The following is a 26,399-nucleotide window of genomic DNA, read 5'->3' as shown; positions in this document are numbered from 1 at the left end:
TCCTTTTATACATCTATTCCTTTTCCCTTGGACTCTACATAAGCCACACTTACATGGTGAAGTGACCTTTAAAAATTTAGCACTTTTAACAAAGGACCAACATTTTCTTTTACGGGAAAAGAGGTAAATGAGGTTTTTCGATTTGGACTGGTAGCTGTTTATACTGTAGCTGAATCAAGGAACACTTGAAACTATTGTTTTCTTTTTCATAAATACTGGAATCACAAAAAGACAGAAAAATATGCCAACGGAACCACAATACTTAATCCAAAAAAGCAACAGCAAATATTGGAAAACTTTTACGATGCTATTGCAATACACACCTTTGTTCAAAAGTAAGGAGAGAAAAAAGCGTCTAGGTGTATTTCAAAGCCAGACAGTAAAACAACTTGCGTAAGATTGATCCATATCCTACCTTTTTTATGTTGCCCTCTTGGGATGTCACCTCGGGATCAGTCAGTATTTGCTAGGAAAAAAACAAAATAGAAAAAAAAATTAAAGTGAATTGCAACTAAGAATGTTATAAAATAACGATGATGATTTTTAAAGGCCAAAACTCTCAACTGCAAGAGAGTGACGCAGATGTTTTGGAAGCTAGGAGGAAGGCTTATACCAGAACTACTACTCTATTCTCCCATACATTGTAAGGTTTTCTGTAGCTTCTAGAAATAATTTCTTTAGATTTGGCTGACGAGAAGGTGTCTGTCTTTCCCAAATGGCAGGTGATGCAGCATATGGGCACTAAGAGGATGGAGACCTGTGGGCTCTCCAAAAGCGAGTCCCTCCGGAGCGGGCGACCAAAGCCAGCTGCCAGCTCCACGGCTCGCTCCGCCGCCAGGCCAGGGCCGAGGAGCGGTGACAGGGTCAGGCCTGATGCCGGCTGCTCTCCCGGCACCCCCGTGTGACGCCGGAGGCACCTTTCACCGCACAAACACGAATGCTCTCCCTCCAGGTGCTCAGCCAAGAACTTCACAGCACACCAGTAGCTGTATCCCAACGGCAGGGACTGACCGTGGGGTCAGGGGCGCGGGGTGCTTCGGTGCCTCAGCGCTTCCAGCAGCTGCGCAGGAACCTCTTTAATTCCTCCTCCAATAGAGGTGTGCTGATACAAGCCATTAAAACGCTGCTGTGTTCTACCTCAGATCAGATCTAGGTCAGCAGGCGTTCAGGGAGGTCAAGTACCTAAACTTTGTATCACACTGGATAGCCCCATCAGGATAAACATCCTCTACAAGGACTTGATCGAGCAGCCGGACTCCAAGTATTTAAGTAGTTTCCCCGACCTCAGTGGGGATCTCGGATAAGTTAAACACACACTCAAGTGCTAGGGTGGGCCAAGGTACTCGGGACTTCCAGGCCCAAGCAATGTACTTTGGCTACCAAAGAGCAGAAAAAGGCTCCAAGGAACAGAGATCAAAACGCAAGGAAACCCAGGATAAAATGAGAATGGTTATACATTGCAAAGGAACCTTACTTAAAAAAAAAAAAAAAGGCCAACAGCTGAGGACTTGGCACACAGTTCTTGGACCCCTTTGACCATGCCCAGGTGAGATGGACCAATTTACAAACTTCAGAAATGCTGGCAAATATCTCCAAGCTCAGCTGTAATAACAACGTGTCGTGTTTTAAATAGTAAGAATTCTAAACCATTCTGTATTTTACAACAGCTCTAATAGATACTGAAATTGCAGTTTAGAAAGTAGCCGAAAGCAAATAGGAGCACGAGGTGAATACCAGAGCAATAAAAATCTGTGTGTTCCTGCACTTGTGTGCACATACACACGCTGAAACCTCACCCGGAATTACTGGCAGTTAAATATCTGTCATGCGCCATCAGAAGCACGTGTCACCCAGCCGCTGGGGGACTGCTGACTCTTCTCAGGTGCAGGGCACTCCCAGCTCCCGCTACTTGCCCAGGGAACTAGCGACCCTCAAAAGCCTTTTGAGAATTAGGCCATGAAACTTTCAGAGCTGTAATATAAATATGCCTATGCTAAATGACTTGAAAGCCTTCATGGAACACTGCTGATTCCAAATGAAGATGCTTAACTATAATTATTATATGCAAAAATCTTTAAATACAATTAGTTAAGTATGTGCATTCAGAGTGCATAATCCACCCGTTCAACATGACCATAAACGTTAGAGGGGAAAAAAAATCAAAATGAAGTGCAAATTGGGCTGTGGTATAGTCCTATATAAACAGGCTTAAGAGTCAGGAATTCCTGAGTCTGAATCTAAATGCCAACACAAGCTTCCATTTGTTGGTTTGGATAGATCTGCGCTCAAGGGGCAAGCTCTGTTTCTCAAACCGTATTTTTTTTTCCTTCGACTCATAGCAGATCCCAAATTTCAAAATTCTTAGAGAACAGAATTTCTGTAAAAAGTATTTCATACATACTCAAAAATGGTACTTCTACAGACAAGCATCAGTGGCTGTTTATCTAGCTGTTCGTTCAGAATATTTCAAAATGGCTGATTTTTGACAAGGTGAAATATTTTTTCAGTTTCCTTCTACTACAGAACTTCCGGGGAAACAAATCCCGATTTCATGAAGAATTTTAGTTTTGGTGAAACCATCTCCACACTCAAACTATCAGAACATTTACGTGTGGGAAAAGATATTTTAGCAGTAGGGGGAGGTTAGGAACTCTTTTTAGATGGTATTTTCCATCCTTCCTTTACACTGGACTTTAAAAAAGAAAGATGATTACGTCCAAAATGCAACTGTACAGGACTAAGTTCTGCCACAGGCTTCCTGCATTAGCTTGGACGTGGCCCATACCCTGAATGTGCCTAAATTTCCTACTTGCCCCCATCAGTGGAACAGGTTGAGTTTGATGTTGAAATGGTTTTGCTATTTGGCGGGGGGTGTGTGTGTGTAGGGGCAGAGGACAGAAACCAAAACCTCCTGCTGCCAAACCACTGCCAGGGCTCTGGCAGAGCCTGCGGAAACTTTCCCGGGCTGCGGGGGAAATTTCAAATTCTTGTGCATTCGCAGCTTGGAATGAAAACTGTCTGACACCACCTTTCTAGATGGATGAAAATTCAGTAGTCGGATCAGGTACGCCTGCACGCTGCGAGCTCTGAGGAGCAAAGGCTGTCCTGTGAGATCGCGCTCTGCAGCAAAAGGAGAACCTGATGATCGCAATACCGTGATGTAAAGAGTACCTCCTAGTTAAATGACAAAGGGAAAAAGAGGGAAAGTAAGTACCAGATGCGATGTTTATTAATAACAATAACAAAAGATACTTTGAAAATCTACTCATTGGGCAATTTTAGCTCAGGCTGGACTTCATCTTATGCGAATGCCATGAGACTAAATATAGTGCTTGACATGTACAGTGGGCTGCATTTTTGCAGTTAACACAGATGTTCTTAAATGTACTCAAAATTTACACCATATGCTTTTTCTATCAACTGATATGTTGATTTTAGCCAAAAGAAAGCCAACATGTCAGCAGCAGCCACGTCAGGAGAGCTCGTGTCTCAGGAATCCGGTCGGAGGTGTATCTCCTCCGACTGCTGATGAATTTCACCGCGTTTCATTTCCTGGGCTCAGCGAACTGGTGGCAACAGAATCCTGACTCAGTTACATTAGTTAGGGATGTGCTATAATTTTTGCAAAGCCTCCTGAATGTATACTAAACATGTCAAGTAACACCATGTGATTCTTTTTGAAAAACAGTTTACAAGCTGGCATTCTCCAGCTGCAGTTAACCCTAATTTGATTACATTACCGAGACAGATCACAATGAGCTTATGTAAATAGTAACGTTATCCATTCATTCCCTGAGCTCAGATAAACTGTCATTTAAAAACAAAAAAAAAAAAAAACAAAACCCCACACACAAAAAACCCCACACCAAAACCAAAGCTTAAATAGGCATGGCTTGACGCATTCAGCAAACTCTAACGGCGACGAAGATGACAGACTAGAACCTGCCCCTGATGTATCACTGTGAACCTTGATTTTAAGAAGTATTTCCACGTCTGCTCCAAGCTGGAAACAGAAGAGAACGCCCAATAATTCCACAGAAGCCAGTATACAGAAAACAGCACTTTTTTCAATAACTTGTTCTTCATTGTCATCTGATTCTTTAGTAAGACCTCAGTACACCACCACTGAAGTCAGTAAGACTTAAAGCTAAGCAAGCACTTCAGTGTTTAACCAGCGCCCAGGTATCTGCTCTTGAAGCGCGCGCTTCCCAGGCTATCCCGCTCCATGCCCGCTCTGCAGGGCCCCCTGCACCCCCTCCCCTGCCCAGCCCTGGTCGGCGTTACGGCGGCATCACTTTCGACTTGGGGACCCAGGCTGTGCCACCTGCGCTGTCTTACACCTGCCTCTTTTAAAAGCCAGGCAGACGTGGTGCTTGAGGACATGGTTTAGCGGTGGGCTTGGCAGTGCTGGGTTAATGGTTGGACTCGATGAGCTTAAGGGTCTTTTCCCACCTTAACAATTCTATGATTCTTCTTCAGGGAACACCACGCAGCCGGATCATAAAAAAAACTATCTTGAAAACACTTATTTTGCCTTAAACTAGGCAAGGGAATCCAATTCTTACTTGCACACAAGTTCACGTTAATACTTCAGATAAAATCACAGGCTATGTCCCTACTGTGCCTAATTTACTGTTGTTAATAGGTAGGTTACCCTGCTTGACTGAGATGCGACGGCTATACTGTCTGCACGATCACCTGGTGCACACGCAAACAATAGGACACGCAGAGCAAACATCTTCCAGCCAGCTCGTTACGGGCTTTAAAAACCCCTCTCAGCTGTGCAACTGAGGGACAGTCATGCCCACACAGCCATCACACCAACCCGATACTGTGCATCCTAATCCTGATCGGTGTCTGCCACCTCCAGGATGTGGTCTCTAAGTAGGCAAAACCATTTGACCAGCTGCAATACGCACCAGTTAAAACACAACTTCGTATTTCCATGGAGCTACCTCTCCTCTCCAACACAGACAGCAGCTCAAGTATTCACACGCTTCACCTACTTTCTGCACCTCTATTCCCATTCTGCTCAGAAGAGAACACTGTTATTAAGCTACAAATCTTGTTCTTCATAATTTCCATTAATTATTCCTTTAAAAGTTTTATCCTGCAACGTCCTGAGGGTGCTGGCCCTGACCCAGTCAGGTATTTAAGCGAGCAGTATCAGTGAAATGAATAGAAACAGAAATGTTGGCCTACAGAAGCGCTTTTCTGGACGGAGGCCAGGAGCACCAAGCACCTTGTGGGTTCGGCCCTCCAGCACAGAGCATCAAACCTCCTGCCAGGCATTCGGACAGCATTCCCACCGCCAGCTGCTCGGCTCCGCGCTGCAGCACCTCAGTCCCCGCAGGAGAAGGGACAGTGCTCAGGACACTCCCCTTGTAGCAGATCCAGCCGGGGTTCGAGTTGGGATATGGGGGTTTCGGTATGGAAAAATGAATCTTTTTTTCAACTGTCTGCTTGGCTCACGTGCCTCTAACACGTACGGACGTTCTTCACAACTTTATGCCTGTCTCTGTCTGGCTTTAGCAAATACCACAATAACATTCTCACTCCCTGGTGCCCAAGGGCAACTTTACAAAAAAAAAAAGGCACGTGAAGTATTTTTCATTGTTACTATTTGCCCGAGACATGAAAAGCCATTACTCATTATATTGACAAATGCTGTTGCTGCAGCAGTAAAGAGCTAATCAACTCTGCCATTAACAGCTCTGGAGACTGCAAATAGCAAACACACAAGCAGGAAAGGGTTAGTTTGTTTATTAACAATTTGCCAATTTTGAAGTGAAACCAAAAAGCTGATTTGTGCAAAATGTAACACTGTCACAACCGCTGTTGCTGTTCTAGTTCCTCCATGAAGTTTGGCATTACGTGTAAAAACCTCCTGTGCTGTAGCCAGGTTAGCACAAAGGCAGCGCTGCTTCGCAGCCACTCCTTCTCTCACATAGTTTAGATACATCAGCAACCAAACACAAACATGATCCGGATACCACAGAACTTCAAAAGGGCACACAGAACCAATACAAAATCTGTTAAAGTAATTTGCAAACAATCATTACATAAATATAAAAAAGTAAACAGTAAACTTTGTAAGCTCTGAACTCTCCACAGAAAAAAAATATCTACTTGAAAAGCCTATAAATTGAGGTTCAAAGTTGCCTGAAGTTATCTGGTAAATCAGTGGCAAAATTCTCAACCGCTTGCCCTCGCTAACAGACTATGGAGCCTCCCCATTGAATAAACTGGAATAACTAATCATCTGATCTATTGTCACCAACGCTATCAAGTCCTGCAATACAAACGGAACCATCAGTTCTCTTCTCGGCACGAACGTTACACGGATGGCCAGACAGCGCTTCGCGAGCTACAACAGCTCGTGCGAAAAGCACTAAGGGCGTCAATCCAGCTCGTGATGTTACGTGAGTACTGGCAGGGAATGAGCTGGCTTAATATGACTTTTAATCCAGATGCTTTCTGTGTAAACATTTTCACCTGTAGTTTGCCTATCTGTTTTTACCTGCCAGCACAAAGAGACACTCTTCATCTGAGCTTCCTGAAGTCCCTTAAACACTGTAATGATTAATGCCCATTTTTGATACTCGATGCTTTTATCCTTATAAATATAACATCACTCGGCTAGGAAAGCCTTGCCCACGAATGCCTTTAAAACACGATCATCTCAAGACCCCCCCAAGGTGGAGCTACGGAAAAGGCCAGAAATTATATATGCTGATGTAGGCCAAGCGAGTGGATTAAAAAACACTATAATGCTATTTGTGCATACCAGATTAACTCTGCTGGTAACAGACCTCGAAGGCATGTGGGCTCACGAGGACAGAAGAACCATATGAGCACGGTATTAAAGAAAATACATATAAAATACACATAACCCTAATCTGGGATCGCCAGGTTTACGTTGTGTTTCTTCACTGTCATTTGGTTTTCCACTGGGAAGCTGTCCCACCACTGCACGAACTGCTGAAGAATAAGCCTATTCAAACGCTTCAGCCTCCTTTGCAGTTCGGCGCAAGGAGGATGAGCAGGACAAGCTTTTGAAAACTGCAAATAGCACGGCTTGGGCTCACCCCGGTGATGCCTGCAAGCACGTTGCTGCACTTTGCATTCAGGAGCTGGAACAGTCCTTTAAAAAGACACCGGCTAACAGCCCCAGAAGAGCCAAGTCACAGAGATGATGTTCTTTCATAGTAAAGCCAGAGGGAGAAAGAACCCACAGAAAACCGTTTCGGCACTTAAGAACTTTTTCTACTAGCTGTATTTTTAAAATACAGGGATTTTATAGCACTTTCTGGCCAACAATTTACCAAAATTTTACATTTTCTATAATAAGTAAATTTGTGAAGCCCTATTAACTTGAGGAAATTTTCAATATCCTGCCTTGGGAATTTGAAACGAATGTGCCTGGAATTAAGAGGAAAGGGAGGAAAGCTCTTGTCTGAGAGGAAGAATTTCCTTTCCTGGCTGGTGAGTGAAGGAGGATGAACAGCACTGCTCTCACTGGCAAGAAACAAGCCAAGGGCTGAAAAGAGCATAAAGAATAAACCAACCATTCACTGCTAAGGGCAACCCCAGCACAATTGGGAACGCTGTAGAGCAGCCAAACTGCAGCCAAACTGTGGTTTGTGGACCAGTAACAGTCTGTAAAGCTGTGGTATGCACTCCACAGACCAGTTTATAACCATTTATTTTTCAGTTGAAAGTCTGAACAAAAAGGTGGTACAGTGCTGCATGAAAAACGTTCAAAATAAGGAGGGATCCGTGGCCCCAAATTTCTGGTAATCTGCCGCAGGGAACACCTCTGCACTTGCTCCTGCCTGATGTCCTGCACGGCTTTACGGAGGAATTCTGCCTGTTTGCCACCTTTCAGGAGAACAAAATGCAGTTTACAGACGTGAATCACTACAGGTTACTCCAAAGGGTGCGCAAAAGAAAGGAACATCCTAAGACATCTTTTAGTAAGAAATAGCACCTTCTTATCACACAAACCAAACTTCTGCGCATCCAGAAAGGTGCAGGAAAACGTCAGGGGCAGTTAATGTTAAGAAGAATGAATGTCAAACATTAAGAATATGTTTAAGAACAAAGAGCACAAGAAAGAAAGTAAACATGCAATTTACATACACGGTATCGCAACTTCTGTATCCCTTTTTAAAGACATAACTCCTCCGTGACATTGTGATCAAGTTCAACTGCAAACACCAGGAAGTTACACAGAATCTAATGGAGAGCGTTCGTAATAACTTCAATAAGCTGAGGACTTGAGACTTTCAGCCAAGACAAATAAGAGAGGGTACTGATTAGTAAATGTCACCGTTTCTCTTGCCAAGCACTCAGGGACTGGTGATAGGAGAGTATTAAATATAATCTCACAGTCTTTAGGGGCTCTTTGATTTTATATTGCATTCTTATCGGGTTCTTAAAGTCCAGTGTTAATGAGCATGAGAAAGCACTTGATAGTTTGGCAGTTTTGCTAAAAGAAAACGTATTTCATTCATTACATGTGTTCCTTGGATCCAAGTTAGAGATGCATTTCCCCTTCGTATGGCACCACATCTAACCTCCCTCTATTCTTTCTCTCCATTTCAGCAATCCAACGTCACCTTTAGCAACCATCTATTTACTATTCCTATTCGAAGAAAACAGGTGTTACCAACTACAGAGAATGAGATCTTTAAGGACCCTGGAGTGGAGACAAAACATTTACATAGTAAGTGCGCACCCACTGCATCCCCCTTTTGCGACATACAGCGGTTCCTGAAAGAAGAGTAAGTCCCATTAACAATGTAAGCCTGTAAATCTTTTGTCTAGTATTTTGCTCACTACTTGAAACACCTCCCAAGAAAGAAATAGGTAACAGTACACATGAGGAAAAAAAAAGTTTAAATTAATTATGACTTTCTTTTTAAAATACCCTTACAAATATTATCTATATATCCCCTTTTCCTGAAGGGAAATTCCGTTATAAAACTGAATTCTGAAAAGATGAAGGGGACACTTCTCTCTCTGTCTAGCGCTGAGCAGTGTGTACGGTCTAAGGATTAAAACAAGCTGTAAGTATCGAATTGTATCTGTATTTACTCGGGTTGTTTCTCTTCAAACCTGGGAACATCCCTAGCAGACTTTTATGCAAAATAAAATATGAGATCCTCTGACACAACATGCTTCTGAACCACAAACTAGTTACATCTTCACTCTAACCATAGAGAAAATAGCAGTCGAATGGAAGCTTAGGGTCACCAACCCTCAATTCCGTCTGCCACAGAACTACAGAACACAATCACTTAATGTATCTACAGCTATTTATTATCGGAGCAAAAAATCATCTCGAAGAGTGAAGTGTAATGTTTTGGTTAACAGATAAAGCTCTGCTGTTTGCAGCAATGTAAATGGATTGGACGGTTACCTTTAGTCACATATGATCCATCTATCTTTTGTTCTCGACCCTTTTTAGTTATAAAAATGACCTTGATATTGACAGAAAAATATAAATGAACTTCCTCTGTACTTCATATATTGATAACCTGTTTGTTAAGATGATCAGTAATAATCATAAGTAAATAAAGAGAGATCATACATCATCTTGTAATGGCAGTGCTGACATGCACTTGATCTGACGTATGGGGACCTCTGGGCTTCAGCTGAAGAGCTCATACTTCATATTAAATTGCAGCCTTTCTATCCAGGACGCGCACCGACATATAAATCTATATAAGGCAATGCACTCAAATCTTAGTATCTAATCGTACCTGTTATGACTGGGATATCTTAGACAATACCCTCAAAGGGAAGAAGTGTATTGAAATGGATTCAACAAATATACCATCTAGTCCCTAGAATTACTCATTATTGCAACAGCAGTCATTTATGCCTGCCTTTGGCTGAGGTTCATGTACAGCTAATCGACTTATTTGCCTCATTCTTGGTATCGCTGGGGTGGCATTCATTTCCAATTCCATCGGCAAGACGTTCAGAAACTCCCTGCCCCTCTCCCTTCAGTGGCAGAGGTTACGTACCTTCAAACCTATACGGCAACACCAACACTATTTCTTTTTTCTTACAAACCCCCTCCCCATCATAGACACAGTCTTGCCATCGACGCTGAAACGGACTGGCACTAATATTATCGGAAACAGGAAAGTCCCAGCACTTCAGTCTCCCCATGCGCACGGTTGCCAAAGAGGAGGACTAGGACTGGATGTACCCAGGGAAAAGATTTTCTGCTGCAGGTCTCAAGAGACAGAGCAGGGCCAGCTGGCTTTGGCTTCTCCCATCACCCATGCTGAACGATACGGCCTCCATCCTTACTTAAATGTAATAATTATACAGTTACGAATTTGAGACAGAACAGAGAAAAATGACCTCATTTCATTCTCTTCCTCGCAGCCTAAAAAGACGCTGATAAGAATTATGAATTGTTTTACCACGTTTAAAGAATATATAACGAATAAATTTTTTCATAGGCATGCTTGCCTGTCTTGGTTCAAAAGCCAAGTCTTTTCTCTGCCCAAGTAACACACAACTTTGCTGAGCTCACTGAAAGCGTTCTAGTTCCCCACATGCAAGCATTTCAAATCACAAGCACAAACATAAAAGCCAACTTGCAATTCACTGCATACAGAATTTGCCAAAAAAATCCAGCTCAATAAACTGCATCTATATCTAGAGCTTATCCTCAGTTCCATCAAAATAATGGCCTTCAATGTAACCATAGCAGTGCACCAAAGCTAAATAGCTAAGCTGTGACATGTAGATTTTTGATCATTAATCACACTTGAAGGAAAATAAAGCCAACATGCAACGTTCCCACCATTTTCAAAAGTCTAAAGTGGGAAATGCACTGTCTCATTTAGCAGCTTAGCTTTGCTGCTCACACTGTGAAAGGAGCGAATGAAAACAGCAGCCTTCCTAATAGCTGGTACCGTCCAGGGGGAGCGTAGGCTGTCTGGGAATGTATCCCTGCCTGGCACTCGGACAGAAAGGATGGGATATGTCAGTTTGATACCCATCAGCAGGATGACCTAACTGTCACTTTAGCATGACAAGGTCATAGTCAGTCAGTGTGATGCAGTAAGAAAAATGGTCCATTAAAGCCTGAGAAGAACTGGAAGAGAAACATAAGGCTGATTATGAGATGTTCAAGTCCTATTTATTTTAGTGGAAGACGCAGATATTCGGTGCTCCTTTGCAGGGACAATCTTTTCTGAAAGAAAAATAAGATGCCGATGACTACCGTAGCCACCATGGGTGCCTGCCACAGAGAGCTTGAAGGAAGTTTACATCACTTCACTCTCATTTAATTTAGCAAAATAAGTCTTTGATAAACTGAAGATATGAAGAGCCTTGCATGGGCTCTAGACAGGAGGGGAATTTTCTGTACTAGTGTGTTTCTTCCGTGGTATGATTTGTGTTAACCACATGGAACAGCTTCTGCTATTGTATATGCCACTCTTTTGCCACTTGTCCCCTAGACACACGGCTGCTCAAATACGGAACAAGTACTTACTCCGAGTCGGTAAGTTAACTTGGAGAGGAATTCCCTGTAGTAATGTTCTGTGCAAGGAAAGAGAACACTAGAGGGACAGAAAAGGGCACTTTGTCTTCCTTTATTCAGAAGTAATATTAAGCAAATGATACTCTCTATAAAGAAAAGTTAATACGGAATTATTCTGTGGACTTACTTCAGACATCGGCACAATCAGTTTCTTATTTAAAAAGCATACAGTGTTGTTTTCTCTGAATTGATAGGGGGTGCCAGGTGAGTTCCCTTTTAAGAGCTGTAGAAACAATCTCAGACAGAACTGGATAATATTATGCTTGGAATGATAATATTGTGTTTGGAAAAGGTCAATATTTTATTTAATCAGCCAGACAGAGAGTGGGTGGCAATTTCAATGCATTTTCTTGAGACAGGAATTCAGGGAGTCCAAATGGAAATAAGTTTCTGTTTTTTTCTTGGGCTGCTGATGTCTTCCACAGGTAGGAATTTGTGTTTGGAGTGTTCAAGGGCACGATAGGATAGGGCTGGGTATAGCTCCAGTGCTCCTTTGGAGGGAATGCCATCTTGAGCGCGGCACTTTGCATCTGGCTTGTAAACCAGCTACGCTTCAGGAACTGACAAATCGACGAACTACAACTGCAAGCTAAAAAAAAATAAACCTAAGGTAATCTTTAATCTTTAGAGCATCTCTATAAACAATAAATACTAATCACTTCTCGAAATAAATGTATGACAGCATATCATATGCTATGCTGTGTATCACGAGCTTAGCAGGAAGCACGCGGTTTTCGCTTTCTCAACTCTACAAAACAGTTACTGAGACACAATACATCATGGCTACTAGACTGTTAGTTGGTTTGGTCCCATTTCCAAAACTTCCTAAAATAAAGGTAGGAAAAAATTGAAGAGTGAGAGAGAGAACTTTTATCTATGTAGATATTTGGCATTTGTCCCAAGTAAGCTTCTAGAAAGGATGGAACCCTAAGAGTAAATCCCCCCCCCCCCCAAAGGCTTTTTAAGTAACTTCTGGGAGAGAAGACTAAAACCTTCTGGTTAGATGTGGAAGGATGCACTGGGCCTCTCAAGAATTTCAGAGATGAAGGAATGTGAAGATTTGAGCTCATTAGGATCCCTTACACTATGGATGCCTCTTCCACTGAGTTCCAGGCCGTGGAACACTGCACATTCTGTTTTCTACAGTGCTTTAATGCACCTCTGATTATCAAAAAGATCCTTCTGAACGTGAGGCTACAATTCTTTAATTTTCTTTGCTGCATTCTTTTTACCAGCTTTTCCGGATGAGCTGCCGGAGGTGTGAGAGCAACATACCCTGAACAGCAAGACCACACTGCCAATGCGACGGAGAGTCAAGAGCGATGACTGATTACTGGTGACACCACCAGTTACAACAGGCGCCATTGCACGAGAAAGCCTACTATACACTGAGCCTCCAGAAAATGTACAGGGTTAGAAAACATGACCTCTCCTTTATAAGCACCCAACTATCACTTCCTGCACAAATTCTGGATTTGGGGTGATTGCAAGCGATAGGATCCAGAAAGTTAAGATCTGTCCCTGCACCTATAGCAGGAGACCCTGCGGCACTGCTAGAGGTGCACAGACCCCCTGTGCCGCCGGGCACACAGCTGGGAGCCATCTGTCCGGCACAGGCGCGTGTCTGCTGGAGCAAACGAGGCTTGCTCATTCTTCAAGAACACCAGAAGCACCTACCCTCTCCTCCAGGACCACCTCTGGCCTCCAAGACAGAAAGGGGCTTTTATTCCCCAAGAGAGAGGCGAGCCCTCATCTAGACAGAACACTGATTAAAAGAGAAATGAGCTTATAAATACAGTGAGCACTTCATTTCTTAAGGTCGGAGAATTTGACCATTATCTGTCTGCTCGGTTTTCTTGATTAGACATCTTCTCAGCAAAAAGACCTCACAGCCAGCCACTTCAAAAAGACACCTGCCAAAACGCTTCCCCCCCTTTGACCGCAAGCTTCAAGCAATGGTCCCGGCCGTCAGAGTGCGTGCTCAGAAAATTCTGCAATCTCTGCAGAAGAAAGAACGTCTTCCTGAAGTAAGCCCAAACGGCTAATAGATTTTTTTTTTAAATTCCATACGTTATCCCTAGTTACTCCAGTTGTTTGCTACCACAATTAAAATGGATTCTACATTTGGAGCTTCTTTCAGAACAGTACGAGGAAAAAAAAGGACTTTTTCTTTCATTAAAAGTTTTGAAAAGCATGCACAGCCCTCATGGTTGTTAAACACTCCAAGTAGAGTTCTGAAGAAAATGTTGGGAGATCCAGCTCTGAGTACTGGTTACAAGGAGTTTTTTAATCTTGTGCCAAAAGGAACATTGAGGTTAAAAGATGGCTCCATACACGATCTTGCCAAATAGCATTTCTGTTTGCATCTTAAAAACTACCACCAATAGATCACAGACAAAGAAATGTCCCTAATGCATCCAGATGCTGGAAACTGAATGTATTTAAGCCACTGAAGAGGGTTTAATGAAGTAAAGCATCTTTTAACTGCCAGCCCAAAGTAAATAATCACTGATTTGAGTATAGTTAAGAGATCCTATCTTACTCACCAAATAATCTGAATGTGCCATCAAGGAAACTGTTGCTTTGTGGGAATAACATAGCAGCAGTTTAACGTTCTCATAAACTTGGTTCTTGTCTTCCTCAACACCCTAAACCTCTTGGGACTGAGAAAGCGTAAAGCAAGCACTGCAAAAGCAACAGAACTCCCCAGTGCTTGTCAGTCTGTACTGCTTGGTCAGCAGGGTCAATTGGTCCCGGTTTGACTTAAGGAAGGGAAGGATGAACTCATTAGCGACAGGCTGCGGTGATTTCCCCCCATCGGCCCATGGCACCCGCTCGGACCAAGTTGGAAACGGACCAAAACCTGGCAAGTCAGACGGTCCCGGCTGCTCTTCCTCCCAGCACAAACAGACGAACGGCTATAAAACAAATAGTGTGGCTTTTACACAGAAAAACACGACCGTCCTCAATCGAACGTTCACACATTTCTTGTTGAAGGCTATTTTGCTGCTTTAAATACTTGGCATCGTACCGCAGGTTGTGCTAACACTCAGACAGTCCCATAAGGGACGAGTTTGTGGTGTCTTCCGTTTCTCAAAAGACACCTCCTCACCACACCCTTCCATTCCAGGCTTCCTATATATCACAACTGTATTTAAGATGTGCATTTTTATAATGCAGAAGTAACTTGCATTTAATTTTTTTTGTTTAAAACAATGAAATAATAATTTCTGGTATCACGATAAGCAATGGCATAAAGCTGAGAACCAAGAAAAAAACCCCATAGTATATTATATAATTACCTATTTTGCTCCAGCCAAGGCTGTCAAATTTGACTGTAAATTTCTAATTCACAATTGTATATCCTCCTTCCCTACTTCAGGCATTCAGCCTTTTGGTTAGAAAAACGTTAAAATTATATCCAAAGCAATAATCTGGCTGACATTTAGCCAGGACAGGAGCTCAACTTGATTAATCCCTCACCTTCAAAAGCCTTACTTTTGTGCTCTCACTTTTGCCAGGAGCGCAATGACAACGGCATTATCTGCCAGACTATACGCTTTCTAAATTGTGTTTTGGTTCAAATAACAAAAGTGAAAACAGAACTTTGCAACAACGTATCCAGGCTGTACTAGTTGGTGAAAGTACTAAGAGATTAACTAACTCTTCTGAAAATAAAAGCTATTTAAAGCAAGAGTCCTCAAAAACAAACAAACAAAAAGGTAAAATACCTGCTTCAACTGGTGCATAATAAGCGCATGATTCAAACTCATACAGGCAATTTAGTTTTTTGGAATAACTTATTCCACAACTTTAAGTTTTAAAAGTTTGGGGTTTTCAGGTTCTTGAAAGCCTTCCAGGATCTGTCGGGAAGGGCTGTACGCAGCGCAGCCCTGGGGGCTTTCCCAGCAAGCTCAAGGGATATACCTGCTCCAGCGTTTTACTCAGGCCGTACATCGGTGGCGTTCTGCAGGCATTCTACAGGGAAACAATTCTTCAGGTGAAAACGAACATTCCTCCTTTATTGGAAAGTAAGCACGAGAGAACACTTCCATCCCTCTTGTGCTCTCAGACCCTTCTGTCTACACAACCGGTGTAACGTTTATGCTATTTTTCACCTTTGAGGATGCACAATGAAATGACCAGCTGAGCACAAACAACAAAATATAGCCAAAGAAGGAACAATCCAGCCATACTTTTCGTTTTCTCTTGCGCATGTATGAAAAAAGACGATATTCTGTAGAGGGAGATTTGGCCCTGTAGAACTGCTGTCCTAGGTCAGTTAAAAAGAATACACAAAGCAGCATTTGCAACATTATCTCATGAGCCATAACATTAAAATTCAAGTTATACGCATTTGAGTTATATGCGTTTATTTCTCACTGATCTCGTGCAATCTGGTTCAATTACAAATTTGACTGCTTTTTTTGCAGAATATAAAATCCTTTTCCTTGCACCACATAATTGTGTTCCATGGCAGAACTGGTATTCATCATTGCCCCGCCATCCCCTAGCCTAAAAGATAAAACATCCACAGGGTAATAAATGTCAAACTATGATTATTGATGCTTTCAATTAAATTGATTATCTATTTGAGGTGCATAGCATGGTGATTTATTGCTATCTCTTTACGTTGCACTTGGAACAATGGCTTCTTTGGAAGGTGAGCGTTTTGACTGTTTCAATAGATTTTCTATTACATCTGATCTTTCAAAAGTGGCTCACAACCATCCCAGCGCTTGGTTAACTGAAATGGCACCTGATCGCATCTGAAATACACTACCTGTTTTCCGTTATCTTCTGGAGCACAGAGCTTAGGAAGCAATATGTGAAAATAGAAAAGGAAAACTTTTGTTTAAGTGTTAATGGAAGGACAGAATACATGCTTGATTCACATCCCTCAAAAACGTTTATTTACAGACTATATTAGACAAAAAGCGTGTGTAATCTTGAGCTTCGTTGAGTACTACCCACCTCAACAGAGAGATGAGATGACCTTCGACTCATCACTGGCATTGTGTTTTTATTAGTTTCAGATAACAGGAGCTATAAAATTCAAAGACATTTGCTCACCAATGATAATCAGCAGCTGCTTCACAAACAACGCTTCTGTTAGGTGCGTCATGGTTAAGGTGACACAAGTTGACCTTTATCTGATAATTTACTTGAAGAAATGCCTTATGTGGCTGGACAACCTAGCACCAGCTTCCACTGCTGGCTCTCCAAAGCACAGGACGGTTTCTTTCAGTCTGTTTCAAAAAGCGAATTTGGCTGAAAACCACGTATAGTCTCAGCAAGCTATGCATGTTTTATGACATGCAGGAAATCAGCATGAGAAAATCATAATTCTCTTAATGTGTTGTTCTAGCTAGCTATGAAGAAAAAGATGTAAAACTTCTCTTCGAGCAGGCAGACTTAGAGAATCTCGGTAACAAGCCCTACCATTTTCATGGGGAAGAAATTCAGTGCTGATAAACCATTGACTTTAAATTTGAGACAGGGACTAATTTTTCTCCATTATTCCCCACATCTGATATTTCCAAGCAACGGGGAAGCACCACGTCAGATACCCTTGTGACGGAACTGCCTGGCGCAACACTACACCTGACCAAGTTTCGCACCGTTTGTTATCAGGAGCACCCGGGACAAAAGACTGAAGCCCAACTGTGCTAGCTGATACATAAAATATGAAGATGAGTCTGCCTAAAAGACCTTGAGAAATAAGTAAATGCAATAGATAAACAGTGAGAACAGGAAAAGAGAAGGATTACTATCCCAATTTTACCGACAAGACTGAGACAAGAAATTAGGTGACGTGCCCAAATCACACAGTCTCTGTCATTTAGAAATTGAGTTTCAAGCTCCTTAGACCTAATCTTAACAATAAGGCTGTCATTCCTCCTCAGATGCAAACACCTTTGACCCCAGTAAGCTCAGAATTATACACACATCAATTCAGACTTCGAAGCCTGCCTTATCTCCCAGTAGTGTAACTGTCCCCTCCGCTATAACTAACAGAGCTATCCGAGTAAAAAAACAAACAATCAAGGAAGAAAAAAGAAGAACAAAATCCCTGCAGCTCAGGTCAGAATTAACTATTTTACATTTGCTATGTTCTGCCTCCATCCTGGCAAAGCCCAAAGTGTGTTATCGTTTCTGCATGTATTAGGAATCTATTAAACAGGGACATGGTTTAGCGGTGGGCTTGGCAGCGCTGGGTTAACGGTTGGACATGATGATCTTAAAGGTCTTTTCCAACCTAAACAATTCTATGATTCTATCAAATGTGACCAACTTCAGAGAGGAAGCACAGCAAGTATCTAACAATGCAAAACAACCCTGCAGAAGAGGTAGGGGCAAATATTAAAGTAGCATTTCCACTTGATAGCGTTGGCTGCACTTGAGAAGGCAGAATGTAATAATCCAGGCTTAAATCTGGCCATCAAACCAAGGTGAATACCAGTTACGAGTTTCTGACATACCGCTACTTGAAAAGTCAACTCTCTAATAGCTTGGGTTCATCAGAACATAGCATAGATTGGGGCACTCACTCAGAAGAACAAGCGACACGATCCCTGCAACCCCCTGGCTTTTTATTAAATATCTTCCTTCAGAGTATTAGACCCACCCCGGCTGACCTGTAATAGCAGGTAAACACACTGGTACAGCAGCAGCACCTGCACTGGTTGCCACAGATGAGGCTTCAGAAAAGTCACTTGGGGATTCCTGCTGCTGGAAGGTGTTTTCCAGCACTGGACGTGTGGGCCCCCACAACTACCAGCCATCCATCGGGGTAGCCAGTGCTGGTTTATTGAACTGTGATGCTCGCTGAGAAAAAAAGAGTATGAGAAAGACCACAAGCAACAGGGAATTAGGACAAACTCTTTTTAAAACTACAGAGCAAGGCCAATTTGCTTAGCTGTTTCTGAACATCAAGGCTATTTCCACAAAAAGATAAATATATATGTTACTGTAAAGTTTCTGTGGCCAGCCACTACCCCTGCAGCAGAGGTTAGAAAATGTGACATCTGGTTTCTAAAGGATCTCTGTGTGGCCATGCACAGTTGTAATTACAGCAACAATTTGTAGAGAACATGAATGTATTTTTTTGGCTTGAAGGATGACACTAATGGCCTGGAAGAAAAAAAAAAAGACCAAAAAAAAAAAAAGGCAGGAAACCCCATATGATGGAAGGCACCGACCTCCCTCCTTAGCACACATCACAAGTTCCCAGATGCATGGAAACAAATTCAGAGGAACCCTCTGTGGTGAGGGTTACTGCACTGCCCCACGGACGCGGACTGACCGACAGAACGCGCCCGTTCTGATGGGAGCAGCAAGCTCGGAGGTGAAGGTGTTTGCGTATGTAAAGTGCCTGGACTGCTTCCAGTCCTACAGAACTGAAAAAAATGTGCGTGCACTAGGATGCAGGAGGAACACCGTGTTCAGGCTAATTCTGCCGCCGTGCCTGGCTTCTGGCATGGGGCGTACGTCCACATCTGCGCACAGTGAGAAAGCACGCCCCATATCGCTCTTGGCTCGTGCTTTGAGCACTCTCTTTACGCTGGCTGACAAAGAAACAAAAAATGACCAAGTGACTCAAGGGGACTTGGTGTTTCTTATCTCATTTGATTTGAGAAATAACCAAATTCCTTCACCCTGAAAAATTTTTGAACCATGAGCACCACTCCCTTCAGCAGCGATTGTCCACAAATGCCTTCCTCGCTGAAGCAATGCACACAGGAGGTCGCGGCAAGTGAGCCGAGCAGCCTGAGGAGCTCAATCCACCACTACTCACTCTCTGCATTCTTTGGATAGCAGGATAATGATTAAAAAAAAAAAAAAAAAAAGGAATAACTTTCTGAGCATTTATTGCTGCTTCCCATACAAGATTCTTCTTAAAGTTATTTTTCAAATTGTATTGGGCAAAGCTCTGCCCCAGAAAAGGCAAAGAAAATGAAAACTGAAATGGAGGCAACAGTGGTTGCTTACTCATTCAAGTACAGACTGTGGCTCACAGATCTTTCCACCCAGCCCCAACAAAAACTTCCTAAATCCTCCCAGAAGTTTGAATCACTCTCTCCTTTCCTTTCCCTCCTGCACTGGATGCTAGAATGTGCCTCTTCGCAGGAAACTAATTCTTGGATTCACTGAAGGGCTTGGTTTCATGCGAAAAGTGCTGGAGCTCCCTGTTCTGGCAGTGAGCGTTGTGAAAGGCCTGTCTCAAAAAGGAAACACATATTTGGCCTTCCATTCTGTAACATTCAAACCGGGAACCCAAAATAAACTGCTTTTTCTCTCTCCCTTTCTTCATATCAACTAAGTAGTACTGTTTTCATATCAAATCATAAGTAACCGCCTGCTGAGATTCACATGAATGAAGCTGTAAAAGTGACTCTTAAGAATAGCATCTTCATTCCTGACAAAAAGAAACCATCACGTTTGTACTTCAGCATTATCTGACTAAAGGCAAGGTCCCTTTTTTTTTTTTTTTTTTTAATAGGGACACATTGAAAATGTTACTGTCTTATCATGGCAGCTGTACACAGCTATCAGTAATAACTGTGACGGCTGGACTGGACTATGCCACAGAGGAACTGAGTAGGCATCTGCTCTGTTTAACGCACAGGAAGCGCAGGGCAGGTTTTAAGAAGTATGCAGAGGATGTAATGGAGCCCCTAATGTGTTTAGGTTTCCCCAGCGGAATCTAACTTTATCAGAAAACAAAGGTCCTGATGGGATTATCAGTAGAAAGAAACCCAGAACCTGTCTAGTTAAGAAGGGGGCTGTGGAGATTGTTATGTCAAGGTGCAACAGCTTCCTTCCAGGCAAAACTGAAAGCTACTTCTGTACCTTAGTCTCCTCCACCAAATGAACTGGAATTCTGTGCCCACATGTAAGATTTTTAGAACAAATAAATTGGTGCTTGCCTTACATGCTGATGCCTTGTAGAAAGGAAAGAGAAATTCAGATGTCTCTAGCACACTGAAGTTGCTCTACAAGAGGTTCCAGTGTCTAGCAAACTAAAATGTCACTTTCCAGCAGCTGATTAAGAAGCGCACAAAGTTTGTCCCTGTTACGCACCCGAGCGCTGCAACGCGCTGCCCATCGTGACGAATCAAATAAATGTCTGAAGCTTACAAGCACTTCACACCTTCAGCGTCACTGTTCCATGTTCAGCTAATTAGCCTGCACAATAGGCGGAACGAGAGCAAAAGGTGGGCTGGGAGCAGCACGGGGGAAACGGGAACCAAAAGCGTAAGAAACTTTTTCACAGGCAGATAGTAAGATAGCCGTTTAAAAAGTAGTAGTTATTTGTGAACTTGATCCTTGTCTCATTTTTCTTTGTTACATGATTAATAAAACAACTATAGTTATTATTTAAATTCAAATACCAGCCTGTATAACATAAAAATGAGCCATGTCAATCTGTTAGCCTCAGCTCTGCTCAATGCAGCTGTATAACAGGAAAATATCAAGGTGAAGCCATAAAAATCAAAGCTGGTGCCTTCTGAATCTCTCGAAGGTCAGCGTGAACGATTCAGATCACTAAAGAGTTTCATAAAATCCAGATTTACATCCTAGTTAAGGTATTACAATACAATCAAAATAGTGTTTGCATTCAAGGGCTCTTGATGAGACCATGAAATAAATCCAACATGGGTATTTTAAACAGAGAACCACAACAGTGCTGAAAAACACAGACAGATTCGTTATTTGCCTTCCGTAGCCCTGCAGACTTGCACCGGTCTCTGCCCGCTCCTTTCTCGCTCTCGGCCCTTTGTCCTGGCGTTGGCATCCTCCAGCAGTTCGCAAGGATTACGCTCTTCACGTGGTGAGACGTACCATACAAATCTCTTCCTCTTACACAAGCAATACACAGGAATACTACTACTGTCATTAAAAAACAACTGCTACTGCTGTTGGGTGACACTTTGTTTTGTTAAGGATGCGGAGGGGCTGTTCATCAACAGCCCGAGCCTTTATCTCCGGCACAACATTAACTTTAGTCCACCTGATATCTGTGCTGTAAGAAAGGGTGCCTGGTTGTACCGATTGGTTCCCAAAACGGTTACAGATGGCTCAGAGCGGTATTTCGCCTCGCTACAGCTATCCGGGGCCTCTGTCCTCAGACAGAAGCGGAGGATGAGACCACGCACTTCGCTGCGGCTGAACACAGCCCTCCTCCCTTTTCTCTCCCGTGCCCCCCTTCTGCTGTACCCTACCATCCCCTCACCTCCCCCACAAGCACCAACTAAAAAAGGGAAAGAATGAGAAAGTGAGTACTCTGTAGCTGGCACTGCAGACAATGTATGTCTTGTGTGAGTAATTTAGCACTATGGCCAGTCAATCTGGTTTCTGGGCCCAATGCCCTGACCCTCTTTAGAGCTGCTCTCTCTCTCCAGCACAGTGTGAAACATTTCCTTTCACAGCACTGACACTTTGCAGATTGAGACGTCAGGCCTGTCCAACTGCAGCAAATTAGCAATTTTTCTTTTACTAATTGGAAATAAAAATGTTTGCTAAGGGAATAATTTGTAGGAATGCAGTGTTAGGTTTCCGGCTTTTTATAAGGATGCTTTAAACTTTATACATGTGCACTTTTCTTCTGTTTTGATGCCTTGCACTGTAAATTTTAATAGGTTACTCGACTGTTAACTTTACAGTCTCAGCCTTCCAAAGGATTAAATGAAGTTTTTAATTTATCTTCCTCTCCAAGGCAGCAGGGTCTTCTTAAAGTAGTGCCTAGCACAGCTTGCCCACTTCTCAGCAGGCAAAGAAAAGGAACACAGCTCCAAAGGGTTAAAAACATACATGGGTACGTGGCATCTGGATGAACCTTGGGCAGGCGATTTGTTTGCAAAGCCTTCAGTTCACAGCTCTCCAAAGTTCCCTATGAGCATGGTGGAGAGAGATGGGTAGCAGATTCAGGAATGCTTTTCAGCGTTAACCTGCCACAAACGGGCAATTTCATAATTTTGAATCCACGCACTTGCGCAGCAGTTGCGCTCTGAACAAACACAAAGCGTAACGACCGGCCCCCGTCTCTCTGCTGTTAAGGAAGAGGGCAAGGAGCCTCTCCTCTTCCAGTTTTTCAGCTTATTTGCACTAATGCAGCTTGGCCCATTCAATGAGGAAATATTAATACTTTGGGCAGGGTTTGGTGGTGATGGTGTTTGGATTTTTCAACTCCTTTCACATGCAAAAGTGGACCGGGGACAGTTTGATCTATTTGATCCTAAAAATCACTGCAGTTAAGAAATGGCATGCAAATGGCAGTCAATAAAGACTTCTTCAAATAAAAAGTTCTTCAAGAGAGCGGGATCAGGAAAGAGCCTCCTATAGTCTAGAAAAACCTGCTAAGAAACTAGAAATGAAAGCAAAATGCCCTTTTGCTGAAATACAATATTTTAGTTTAAGATGTCTCCGTAATTCTTAAGGCATGTAATGCCTTCCTGCAAACCGCACTCGAGCAGTAGTACATTAGCTCTTATAACAATGCCAGCACATAAAGAGTTACTGTTCTTTCCCCCGACACCCCCCTCCCCATAAAGCATTTGACAGCCATGCCTAATAATTCTTTCTGGTGTGGTTTTTCTTTTTCTTGATGTCTTTATGTGAATATGAAGCCAGAGTGAAAGGCTTTGGGTGACCCCCGTGAGAGAGAAAAAGTATGAACTACAGAGAAAAAGAGTGAGATATAGACTCCCCGCCGAGACATAGGCATCTTCTCTGGCAGCTCACAACTTGGCTTCAGAGGGCCTTTGTGAAGGAAAAAGGACTCTTCTTCACTCAGGCTGTGACAATAGGTGTTTTGTCAGAGAGGGACAGGATAAAAAGCAGGGGGTGGGAGGCGAGATCATCATCGGCAAGGGGCTAGCCTTTGGGGCCTGCAGATGTTGGAAGGAGGATGATTTATTGCTCCAGTGTCCTCAGTGGCATTTGGCTACCTTCCCAGACCCCACCATTGGTGGCTGGGCGGGAGGAGGGAGCGCTGCACAACAAGGCATCTCCAGACCTTCTATGGGCAAGGCGTGCTGGGGGCTGCGGGGGGGCACTGCCAGGCCGCGCAGAGCGGGGCCGGCGCAGACCCGCGCTTGCGGCGCCCGGGCTGCCCTGACGCGGCCGGGGAGGGAACGGGTTACGCAGGAATTAGTTCTAAACCACTCTAACGCGAGGAATTAAAGAAAATGTTTTTAATTCCTCCGCCTAGAAAGGCCTAGCAGAAAAAAGAGGTGCAATGGTTACCTATAAATTACAGGCACTGACAATTAAGTAATAGGACGACTTTGTGCTTAGAATAACCAGACCCAATCAAGCCGTCCTCATCCGAAACTTGAAACGGAGAAGCTTGGAGGTGGTTTTGTGGGTGGGAATGCACAGGAGATTATCCTTCCCACAGCTCCTGTTGCCAGCTAGTATAACTGAGGCTATTTCTGCATGGCCACATCTTTGCCCATTCATTAATGAAGGAGTGAGCAGAGCTGAGGTGCAAAGCTTCCTGCAGTAGGACAAGTGGGCTCTGCATCTGGCTGACTGATCCCAACGACAATTTGGTTTGCTGTGTGAATGGGAGGGAGGGATCTGATGCCTGTTTCTTGCACAGAAGCTACAGAAAGGCTTGGAAGCAGGGAAGGAGGATTTATGCAAATCAGCTGAGAAAAGGAACCGATATTTTGGATGTCTTTCCATACCCCAAAAAATCTCAGAACCGTTTGAAGTTTGCCCACTGCTACATATATCCAGTATATTGAAAAGTATCCCAGATCGCTGAGCCAGGAAGTTCTGGATAGTTTCCAAGAAAAAGGAATCACAGCCTAGCAAGAAATACACACCAAGACAGTATATTGCCAGGAGTCTGATTTAGGACTTTTGCTCCAGCTCCTTTCCTCTTTTAATATACAGTTTTCCACCACACTTTCTATATAAATACTGTATCCTATGGCTGACAGCCTCTTTTAGTAGATTTATCCGTTAGTGGATTTACTAAAAATGTTCTCTGTTGAAACAAGGGCACATGCTTCACCTCAGCAAAAGACAAATCCAGAGACAGTATTAAAATACAAAACCCGTAAATCCTAGACAAGACGGATGCGAAGAAAAACTTTTAGAGTCATTTTGTACAGAAATTGCTAGGTAGGAGAACTAAAAAACTAGAAGACAAAATGCAAAAGTGGAAAGTGACTGAAAAAGGCACGAAAGAAAATCTACAAAATTCCCGAGATGAGTGCCGCAATAATAACGCTTAACAAAAACCCACTACTGAAGAGCGCTATTAGTTTCAATTGCCAAGACCCAATAGCACCTATTATGAGGGAAATCTCAAAATGCTTTACTAAGTTCCAGACACACTTTTCTGCATGTACTCAAAACTGTTATATCCATTTACAGAAGGAAGTGAAGCATTCAGAGTATAAGTGACATGTCCAAGGTCACACACAGAGTCAACTGCAGAGTCAACAGAAGAGTAACGAGATCTTTGCTAAAATCCCTTGGCTTTGACTGCTAGACAATGGCTCCCCCTCCCACGTAATCAACCGGTTATGGAAAGGCACGCAGGACTAAATATGTTCACTTGAGAATAAAAATGTTTGGATGATTATCTATAAATTATATGACATTATCCAGACCTCTCTGGTTTGGAAGTTGGATAGAAATTTGATGAATTACAAGCAAGACACAAATGTCATAAGAGAAGCTTTGCTTTGACTATTTCTCTTGGTCGCTGCAAAAAAGTAAGACTTGCAGAGATATAGCAAAAGAACACAAGCCCCACAGATCGGCGTTTTCCAAAACCTCTCAAGTTATTATTGTTATTCCTGATATTAGATGGTTTATCACTATTGGCATTTAATATTCTATCATCATCTTGCCACAAACTGAGGTTTTCTAAAGTAAGGCAGTGACCACAAAGTTTGAGCAAGAAAGTCTATCTAAAAGGCAAAAGAAATGTCATCTGGACTTTCACAGACTGTCAGGTCTCAAATGCCTCACATTTTCTGATGAAATTATTAATGCTACTCTATGAATAAGTCTTACATAGTTTGCACGTCTTAGGAGCTGTAATGAAAATAATCAAGTTGTTTTTTTCTCGATTTCCATTTTTTGAGACTGTTCGTATGTGTTCATCTATATACAGATTCTCCTTATTTGAGGGCAGCAAATCCTGTACACTGTGTGGTGTCAAGCGCTCTGGCTCCTGAAGGACGTCATGGTACTGGAAGTAGAATATATGTCAAACTACGCTGTAAGGGAACACACTGTTAAAAGCTGGCTTTGTCTACTTTTTATTTTTTTAATAGGCAGTGTTTGGACTACAGACATGGATAATACTGCATCTTTAATGCTTTGCAACAAATTGCCACATCAGCACTAAATACCTCCACTTAATTTTTCATTTGGATACGATGAAACATTTTTTCCCATGGAAGGAAAAGTCTGGTCTTTGTGATCGTGGCACTGCCAGCCCAAGTTACAGTAAAGGTTAATCACAAACAAGAGACAAGTAAAGTAGACAAAGAGCATCATACACTTCACTTTTCAATGGATGTTTTCATAAATGTATGAATAATTTAAATTATCATTGCTGAGTATTTATTCGAGTGTTTCAGGGGAAAAAAATGCCTCCTCTTTTTTTTTCCCCTCCTTGATTCTTTTCATTTCTGTCTCATCTCTTTTATGTGCTGCATCGGCTGTTTTCTTGCCATCTGAATCAGTTTTTTGGAACAATGGGATGTATGAGGGCTGAGGGGGCAGTTGAAGAATACAGCCCTTGTTGTACACTCTGTGACTTGACATTGATTAATGAGGGTGCGGACATGGGCAG

General features: G+C 42.7%; 1 protein-coding gene across 3 annotated transcripts in view; it reads right to left on the bottom strand.

Moving 5' to 3' along the window:
* Positions 1-26,399, bottom strand: part of PRDM16 (PR/SET domain 16) — a 354,915-nt gene that overhangs the window by 164,007 nt on the left and 164,509 nt on the right. For all 3 annotated transcript variants that reach the window (XM_087755352.1, XM_087755353.1, XM_009460869.2), the window contains one exon: positions 416-466. In XM_087755352.1, coding sequence (XP_087611478.1) covers positions 416-466 — 51 coding nt within the window. The remainder of the gene's footprint in view (positions 1-415; positions 467-26,399) is intronic.

Source organism: Nipponia nippon, unplaced genomic scaffold, assembly GCF_047370975.1.
Source record: "Nipponia nippon isolate SJK-2023a ecotype South Korea unplaced genomic scaffold, ASM4737097v1 scaffold_19, whole genome shotgun sequence".
Classification (NCBI taxonomy): Eukaryota; Metazoa; Chordata; class Aves; order Pelecaniformes; family Threskiornithidae; genus Nipponia; species Nipponia nippon.
This window is presented reverse-complemented; position numbering and strand designations above follow the sequence as displayed.